The 9,526-nt window shown below is 35.0% G+C and overlaps 1 protein-coding gene and 1 pseudogene across 2 annotated transcripts; both read left to right on the forward strand.

Moving 5' to 3' along the window:
- The first annotated feature begins 2,089 nt into the window (after positions 1-2,089).
- On the forward strand, positions 2,090-6,585 carry LOC21408632 (C-factor). 2 transcript variants are annotated; one of them, XM_024167029.1, is made up of 7 exons: positions 2,090-2,307; positions 3,112-3,264; positions 3,448-3,541; positions 3,686-3,768; positions 4,261-4,414; positions 5,174-5,405; positions 6,516-6,585. In XM_024167029.1, coding segments are annotated over exons 1-7 (888 nt in total). In that variant the 5' UTR covers positions 2,090-2,136; the 3' UTR covers positions 6,517-6,585. The 2 variants fall into 2 exon arrangements, with proteins under 2 accessions (XP_024022797.1, XP_010098517.1); XM_010100215.2 differs by lacking the exon at positions 6,516-6,585 and having other exon boundaries at positions 5,174-5,698.
- LOC21408634 lies at positions 6,550-9,437 on the forward strand (annotated as a pseudogene).
- The last annotated feature ends 89 nt before the right edge of the window (positions 9,438-9,526 follow it).

Genomic DNA, 9,526 nt, shown 5'->3' on the forward strand with positions numbered 1-9,526 from the left:
TATTTTATTATTAATATATTAAATTAAAATTTCATTATATTTATGTTGATGTACTACTTTATGAATATCATTAACATTTCATAATTATTTATTTGTCATTAAACATTGTATATAAGTGTTATATACAAGAGGATATATTCAAAAATAATAATGAAAATATATCCGTAATAAATTAATTAAAGTTATTGAATCTTTAATTAAAATATTAGTAGTACATGTCGGGCCCATTCAGCTTGGTGATTCGAGTTTTTAATTTGAGTTGAGATGTAACTTTATGTGAGAACTTTTTACTGAAATAAAAAAATTAGATGTGACTGTTTCTAAGAGCTTTTTACTATAACAAAACTCAAATTCTAAACTCAAATCGGTAAAATGAACGGGGCCGTCATTTTCATTAAGAATAAAATAGTCTTATCCGAACCGTTATTATAGCGAGATATCGAATAAGTGTACTTTACATAATGTGAATGTATAGAATAAGGGCAAAGTACAATTTAAATTACTAATAATTTCTGTTAAATATAAAAATTCAAACCATGTTTACTGATATTCATATATAGAATGATCTATGTATGAGACTTGAAAGTTCTAGCATGTACTTATAAATCTTAAACTTATGTTTTTTTGCGAAATAAACTGCTTAGTTATGGAAATATTTATAATTAAATATACTCATTATTTTTTGATTTTTCCGGACATTACAACAAATAGTGTTAGAAAGCTAAAAATGGTAAAGGTCATCTCTAAGAGTCCCTTGTACTAGCATTACTCCTATGGTTTGGTCCTTGACATAACAAACAAAGAGTGAAATTCAAAAAACACAAAATTGTCTTTAGAAAACTGAGGAACACTTACCAAATTTTGAGTAATACTGGGGACATGAAGGAGATTGTGAAGTTTGAAAATTCTAGAGTTACTTGAAGTAACATATTTGACTAAAAAGCCACCAATATGAAAGATACACAAACCTGCTTCATTACCCATGTTAGACCCATGTTACTCCGTGACAACTTGAAAATGGTTAAGTTGTCCAGTAGGGCCGGCAATATGAGTCACGACACGATAAAATGACTTGAAAACGACACGAATTTCAGGGGTTAGGGTTGAAAAAAAAAGTTTGGGTTAGAATTGGGTCGACCTGAAATTGACACAAAAAACACATGTCAATTTTGAGTTGGATCCGCCTAACCCGAACACGACACGAAACTCATAAAAAACTAAAAAAAATAATATATCTTTCATTACATATTTTTGATTTTATTATGAATTTGTGATATCATGATAGTTATACTCAAAATTTTATACTATTATTTACTTAATTTCAATGGATGTTATTTTATTTTAGACTGTTATGAATTTTAAGTTATTTTTAATATGTAAAAAACTAAATAAAAGTATAAAATTTTTGCGTGTCAATTTCGTGTCATGAGTCATTTTCGTGTTGTGTCGTGTCAACCTGTAAAGTGGTCGTGTCGTGTTCATATTGTGGTTTTTAAAAAATTTCGATTCACGGGTCGTTTTCGGGTTGACTGTAAATTTAAAAAGAAACGATCAAAACACGATACAAACATAACATATGACACGAATTATCACTCTTATTGTCCAGTCTCAAATCACTAAATAGTTGTAGATGATGGTTTATAAGGAATGTTATGCGGTATTTTGAGGTGAAACCCAAAAATAAAACTATACAAACTCAAGTTTATAGTGAACAGTATCATTAAAGGTGCGAGTCATTACAGATGATTCATAACCCTAACTAATAGTGTAATCAACGAGGACGTTAGACTCCCATAAAAAAAGTTAATTGTGATAACCATGAATCTTTTGAGGTAAAAAAGATCTGAGTAAATTGTGTAGTGTCATATTGTCTGGAAATGGTCATAGGTGATTAATTAGACGTTAATTTGATACCAAAAATTGGACTGGTCTCTAGGAACACGCTTCTCTATCCCTTGAGGCCACGTGCTTAACTTTAAGCCGATTAAACATAATCTTTTTTTAACATTAACATGAAAGAATCAATGCAAATGCAGTTAGTCAGAGCGTATGAAGTCCATAAACCGCCATATTAATCATCATCCTTAGACACTCATCGGAAGAAGGGGGGAAAAAGAGGGAGAGAAAAAGAAAGAGATGATGCAGTTCGTGGTTCAGAGCCAGAGAACATTCATGGCGACGCGTCTTTCTTTGAGGCTGATGCGATCATCAATGACCCAAAGAGCCTCATTTTCTTTTTCTGCCATGAAATGGGAAGGTGGGGTTTCCATGGTTCAGGGTGCTTCCAGAGGAATCGGCCTCGAATTCGTAAGCTTCTTTTGATCTTCATTTCTCTTCTCGTAATTCACTTTATCCCAAGCATTTCTCAGGAATCAGGATCTATAATCTTTTTTTTTTTAATTTATAAAAAAGATGAAAGAAAACTTGGATTTGTGCTAGTAATTTCGCATAAGAATTTCCAAACTGGGATGTTCTTTCTGTCTAGAAATCTGTTTTGTGAAGCTAAAAGAAAGAAGTTGGAAATATTGGCATTATTCATTTGGACGATATGTGGACTAACAAAAAATTGTGGGTATTCTATTTGTTGATAGGGGAAGACAAGGCTCAATACGAAATGACATTTCTTTCTTTTAACATTTTTCTTTCTTTTAGATTATGGGTTTTGGCAAAACTTTTTTATACACACACTGTTATGTGAGTTTATTGAGAATAGAGCTTGTTGGGTTCAGGGTATTCTACGATATATTAGATAAAACTTTCTAATTATAGTTATAGTGGTGCTCAACTCAACTGCTCATGTCTGATATAAAGGTTTGGCAGCCATATATTCTGTTTATGGTAGTTTACTATATTCCAATACGTCTTCAACTTAAGTTATGCAGTCAGTAGCGATATTTTAGTAGTAGCAGTTCTGCTACTCTATTCTCTGCATTGGATTGACCCTTATGTGGAATTTGATCTTGAGGCTGAAAAGGAAAACTCAAGAGAGCGAGCAGGATTTAACATCCAATTTCAGCGAGAACTTTGCTCTTTTCCCCCCTTTTTGGTTCAGGCTTGAGGTTCTCTTTGGTTTGATCAACATCATTTGAAGTTTGTTACTGTTTCGTATAGGTTAAACAGCTGCTCGAGAATAATGAGAAAGGGCATGTTGTTGCTACTTGCCGTAATCCTAGGGGAGCAACAGGGCTTCATGATCTCAAAAATAAGTTTGTTGAACGCCTTAGTATTCTACCGTTGGATGTGACCGTTGAAAGCACCATCGAGGTTTTAGATCACTCCTTTCCTAACTATCTAATCTTTTCATTCCCAAAACTGAAAGAACATGTACAAAGCCGGCTTACTTTTGGGCATCCGATTAGTCTTGTTATATTTGTATATTCTTTAATGAGATTAATGGCAAGGAAAAAGGATACATTCTTGATATTTTATTGTTCTCCCAATTTTCAGGAATCTGCAAAGTCGATTAGAGAAAAATATGGCTCTTTAAACCTTCTAGTAAATGCATCAGGGATTCTGTCACTACCTGATGCACTGCAACCAGGTAGAAATTTCACATAATCACTTAACCCGGAAGCTTAGATTAGAGGGAATGGCAAATTTTCCCTTTTTTTTTTTTTTATCAGATGTGGTTATGATTTTCACCAACATTCAGAAAGTCACTTTTGGTCTTTAATTTCCAGTACAGAAACAACACTGACCAAGGTTCAGAAATCATCGTTGATGCTTGCTTACGAGGTTAATGCTGTGGGTCCTATTTTGGTGATCAAGGTATTGCTCACTTAAAACTCGTCTTAAATGTCTTGATGTTTTAACGAATGATATGACTAGAATACTTACTCCATCCTCTGCATAATTTATTTTCTTTTGAGTGCCAAAGTTCAACTACGTATATATGTTTATCAACTAAAACGTCGATACACGTTCTGATAAGACGTACTGAAGTTTTTAGCATGAAGTGATGTCCAAAAAGTGACAAGTCTTATGCCAATCTATTGAGTGACTTGTTATGACTATGATCCCAGAAGAATTAATTTCCTCGTTGGCTCTCTAAGAAGGAAGTCTTATTGGTTGTGCATTCCTATTGAAAAATATATCTTTGTGAGACCATTCTTTCATAAAGCTCTTATTCCAACTAGGATTTAATTTCTTTCCGAGCTATTATTCTACTTTTAGAATTAAGACCAAAATAAGAACTGCATCATTCTTTTTTCCTTTTTTTGTTTTATTGACTCAATCTCGGTATGTCATTTCTTTAAGCAGCATATGTGGCCTCTTCTAAAGATTGGAGGAGGTTCAGGGACTGAACGAGATGTTGCAATTGTGGCCAACATAAGTGCTAGGGTGGGATCTATTGGGGATAATCGCCTAGGGGGTTGGCATTCTTATCGAGCTTCAAAATCTGCACTTAATCAGCGTAAACTTTCTTCTTTGAAGTCTACACATAGCATTGACTTGCTCAATTGTTATTGTTCAAATTTTTATTAGAAATTAACATCTTTGAAGTTCCAAACGTTGGTTCTGTTCTTTCTCCACTTTCCATAAGCATTAGGAATATTCCTCATGCACTGGTCTTGTTGTATTCAAATTTTTTTATCACAGTTTTTTGCCTGGGCTTACTCCCTTAGTCTCAGATGGAAGCCTTAAGATATGTAATAGAAGTTCCGGACAGAATTCATGATTTTTCACAAATATGAATTTTCAGTAACCTTGAAAGAAAAATAATTAAAAGTAAAATCTTCAAATGAGAGAAATTAGCTTGTCTTAATGATAGCCTTCACAACACCTTTATGGAAAATATCCTGAATATGCATACTTTTGCGTTATGTTATGTGTGTATATCATCAATGAGTACACGTGCATTTTTGAAGTCTTTTCCAATATGTTCATATAACTTTTCTTCATGTTTCGAATTGATGATTAAGATGAGTCAGTGATCCATCATAGGTAAGAGAAATACATAAACAGCATGCTGATTGACATATTTCAATGTCATTCCACTTTACACTTATTATTATTATTATTATTATTTTTTTTTTTTGACCTGCTCCTGTAATATTTGTTTGATTCTTTATTTGGTTTATAATACAGCAAAAAGCATCAGCTATAATAGGGTCTGATTGTTTGAATGTAAAAAGTGTTTTGATTTCATAATGTCACCATCTGGTTCTTGCAGTGAACAAAACCATATCTGTGGAGTTTGCAAGGAAGAAGGATCCGGTAATATCCATTTTGTTGCATCCGGGCACGGTGGACACAGATCTCTCTCGGCCATTTCAGAGAAATGTTCCTGAAGGCAAGCTTTTCACCAAAGAATACTCAGTGCAGAAGCTTTTACACATAATTGATAACGTAAAGAGCAGCGACAATGGGAAGTTTTTCGCCTGGGACGGCCAGGAAATTCCATGGTAAAAAGTCCGGCTCTTCTTGAATTGAAATTCCTTTGGAGTGTCCATTGTCAAAGAGGCAAACTGATTGAGCCGTTAATTTGTTTATTCTTTAATTTGAGCTAGTTGATTATGTTAGTAGATCCATTGGTTTCGAAACATATTTGCTACCAGAATGCGGAGAATTCTTAGGTAGGATATGGAAAGATAATCTACATGTAGGACACAGTTTTTAACCGATGTTCCGCAAATTCCCATTAAGCAGTCACACTTTTATAACTTCCATTATGATTCTGATTACCTACTGGTAGGTACCACAGAGTTCTTCCCAAAATAAAATGAGATAAAGAACTTGTACGTATTTGTGTGGATGAATTCCTGTATTACAATTGACGAGCAGGGAGAATTCTGTGCAGACACCTACATATGTGTACCTGAAATCAGTCTTAACTGCCTTAACATTTTTTTTCCCTTCTTCCTAGTCCTTAGTTAAGAAGGAAGCTTCTCTCTTAGGTTCCGTTCATTTCATCGATTTGAGTTTAAAATTCGAGTTTTATTACAGTAAAAAGTTCTTAAAAGCAATCACATTTAACTTTTTTATTACAGTAAAAAATTTTCACATAAAATCATATATCAACTCGAATAAATGAAGTAAACGGCCCTTTAAGGTCTTTAAGTTCGTTTCTTTCTTTCCAACGAGTTTGATACTGTTTTTGTAAATCCTTTCAGCATTATAGTTGACGTGGACAAATTCTGTCGTATCATTGCTGGTGTAGGAGAATCAGAGTAATTGTGGTGCTATATCATAGGCATAAGAATCTGTTTTGTACGTTTATATAAATGGGAATATGGTACCCAAAAAAAAAAAAAAAGAAAAAGAAACTCGATACCGTATCAATCGGACACAATTGTGAACCGTTTAAATTGTTCATCTGGTTTTGTTGAATTGTTATTTTTTTTAGATTAATTACAAAAAATCTCTCGAATTATACCCTTTGTGACACGTTGGTCTCGATCCATAAAACTTAATATTGATTCTTTCTGAATAATGAAATGTTTACGGAAAACCTCTTCATTAAATTTTTAACAGAAATTGGTGTTTATAACTATTCTTTCTTCAAAATTTCTCAGAGAGCGCCATTCTTCTGGCGCTGGTTTGGCTTGTATGACTCTATTGCGTTCGGACCACAATTGCCACGCCATCCAACAGAAATACTCCAACTTCTCCTCCTTCGCCTGAGTGGATATAAACCGCAATACATCTAAGAGAGGAATAATATCACACAATTTGGCCACAGCACCCGTTTAGCAAACTTGTTGCAGTTTTGTATAGACAAGAAATCCCATCTTACCGGAGCTTATTCATGCTTATATACTGCGCAATGGACTTATCTTCAACAGTTTCCTCTCTAATCGTTTCATTGAATTGTGTTCCAAGTGCAGTAACATTGCTTATGCTCACCAAATGTTTTTAAAAATTCCTAAGAAAGATGTGTTTTCTTGGAATGCCATTCTGGGTGGTCATTGTAAAGCCGGAAATTTGCAAGAAGCTCATCAACTGTTTGTAAAAATGCCAGACAGGAATATCGTGTCGTGGAATAATGTGATTACTGCTTTGGTCTGAAATGCGTCCGAACGAGATGCATTGGACGTTTATGATAGCATGATTTTTGAAGGATTTATGCCTACCCGTTTCACATTGGCCAGTGTGCTTAGTACGTAAGGGGCACTGCTAGATGTCGAGCGTGGTCGGAAATGTCATGGTCTTGTGCTTAAGATTGGTCTTGAGAATAATAAATATGCGAGTACTGCTCTACTGTCTATGTATGCTAAGTGTGAGCTTATTAGTGATGCAGTTCAAGTTTTTTATGACATGTCTGAGCCTAATGAGGTCACTTTCACAGCTCTGATGAGTGGGTTAGCACAGACGGATTGAGTATTGGAGGCATTGCAGTTGTTTAGAATGATGTTGAGGAAAGGGATTAACATGGATTCTGTCTCGTTGTCGGGTATCATGGGTGTATGTGCCAGTGGGGGATATAGAGAATTTAGTGTTTTTGGTCAGCATGACGGTTTTTGTTCTAATGTGAGTGGGAAACAAGTAGATTGTCTTACCATTAAACTCGGGTTTGAGGAAGATCTTCATCTGAATAATTCCTTGCTTGATATGTACACGAAGAATGGAGACATAAATGCCGCTGAGAAGGTTTTTGCTAATTTGCCACAAGCCACTGTTGTTTCTTGGAACATTATGATACCTGGGTATGGCCAAACATATCAGACCAGGAAGGCTCTAGAGACTAGAATGCATGCAAAGAATGCATCAGTTTGGTTTCGAGCCAGATGAGGTCACGTATATTAATATGCTTGCAGTAAGTGTCAAGTCCAGGGACGTAGAAACCAGACGCCAAATGTTTGATAGCATGTCGTTCCCAAGTGTTTGTTCATGGAATGCCATGCTATCTAGCTACTTCCAGAGTGGAAACCACAAGGAGGCAGTGAAGCTTTTTAGAGAAGATGCGTTGATATGTGATGTTTCCCACCCAATTTTCTTATTCTACTGTACTAATTTATTGTGCAAGACTCTTCTTCCTTTCAAGGGAAATGCAAATGTGGTAATATCGAGGAGGCCCATATGTCTTTTAATGCAATGGCCATTAAAAATACTGTTACGTGGAATGAAATGATACATGGGTACGCACAAAATGGATGCGGAGATGAGGCTGTTTCTCTTTACAAGGAAATGATTGCATTGAGTGAGAAACCTGATAGTATAACTTTTGTTGCTGTTTTAACTGCTTGTAGCCACTCAGGATTGACTGATGTAGGTATTGAGATATTCAAATCAATGGAGCAAGAACATGGAGTGGAACCTGTTTTGGATCATTATACCTGCATTATTAATCCTCTTGGGCGTGCAGGTCTGTTTGAAGAAGCTGAAGTTCTTATAGACAGAATGCCATATAAAGATGATTCGGTCATATGGGAAGTTTTGCTTAGTTCTTGCAGGCTCCATGTTAATGTAACTTTAGCTAAAAGAGCAGCAGATAAACTTTTCCGTTTAGCCCCACATGATGTTACTCCATACGTGCTTCTAGGCAATATTTATTCTTCTCTAGAAAGATGGGATGATGCTAGAGCTATAAGAGATCTGATGAGGGAAAAACAAGTTATGAAGGATCCTGGTTGTAGCTGGATTGAATATCAGAGTGGAGATGCTAATCTTTATGGTGGACGATAGCGTTTTGACGGTTGGTAATGAAGCTAAAGTTAGGAGTCAGAATCTTATGTTCGGGACAAAGTTGTTTGGTGATGTATTCTTGGCTCCAATGACTCTGAAGGTATTTTGTATATCTTGAGACACAATTCTCTCTCTCTTTCTTAGAATACTGATTTCCAGGATGATAAGATCCTTTTTATGGATTCTTTGGAAGTACGACGAGATAGAACCTAAGCCATAAGCTTCATTTGGTGGGTTTAGAGCCTGTTACCAGGTTAATATTTTTGACAATGCAAAATCTTCAAAAGTTATAGGGATTTAGCTTAACTAAAACATGAAAGCCTAGAGATGGGGGACTTCATTCTTTCTCTTCCCCTTTAGGAGTGTAATTGATTCAGGCCAAGTCCTACAAGTATTGAATATCAAAACATGAGTTAGTAAAGTTTATGCTTTTTGCAATAACTTCTTCTTTTTTTTTTTATTTTTTTTCGGGTCGATCTCGGATAATGACCGATTTACTCATTAAGGAGCTCTTTTGGCAATGTGTACTTGCAAACCAAAGGTCAGACATGTAATCCTATTTTTTTGATTCTATCTTGTAATAGTTTGCTATAAATCCTAAATTTCTCTTACTATTAATCTTATGATGACAAGGCTGGTTGCAGGACTCTAGAAACATTTGATCTTATGATGGCTTATAGAAAATGAAGATCAGATATCGCCAAGACTGCTCATCAATTTCATCAGCAAAATTTAAATCATGTACCTACATAGAAGATTGAGAAATGTGTAATTCTCACGACTAACCCACCACCCTGTTTTCATTCGCTCCTTTTACTTCTTTTGCAATATTGATGTGTGGAACCTTCAGAGAATTTGAATTAAAGTTAAAAAAAAAAAAATGTAACAGAATTTCTTTCCC

Source organism: Morus notabilis, unplaced genomic scaffold, assembly GCF_000414095.1.
Source record: "Morus notabilis unplaced genomic scaffold, ASM41409v2 Scaffold276, whole genome shotgun sequence".
In the NCBI taxonomy this organism is placed as follows: Eukaryota; Viridiplantae; Streptophyta; class Magnoliopsida; order Rosales; family Moraceae; genus Morus; species Morus notabilis.

Excerpts from the sequence above, each read along its gene's own strand:
- LOC21408632 (XM_010100215.2), top strand. The coding sequence starts at position 2,137 with ATGATGCAGTTCGTGGTTCAGAGCCAGAGAACATTCATGGCGACGCGT. Across the intron at positions 2,308-3,111 it reads GAGGAATCGGCCTCGAATTC|GTTAAACAGCTGCTCGAGAA; the intron begins GTAAGCTTCTTT and ends TGTTTCGTATAG. Across the intron at positions 3,769-4,260 it reads GTCCTATTTTGGTGATCAAG|CATATGTGGCCTCTTCTAAA; the intron begins GTATTGCTCACT and ends TTCTTTAAGCAG.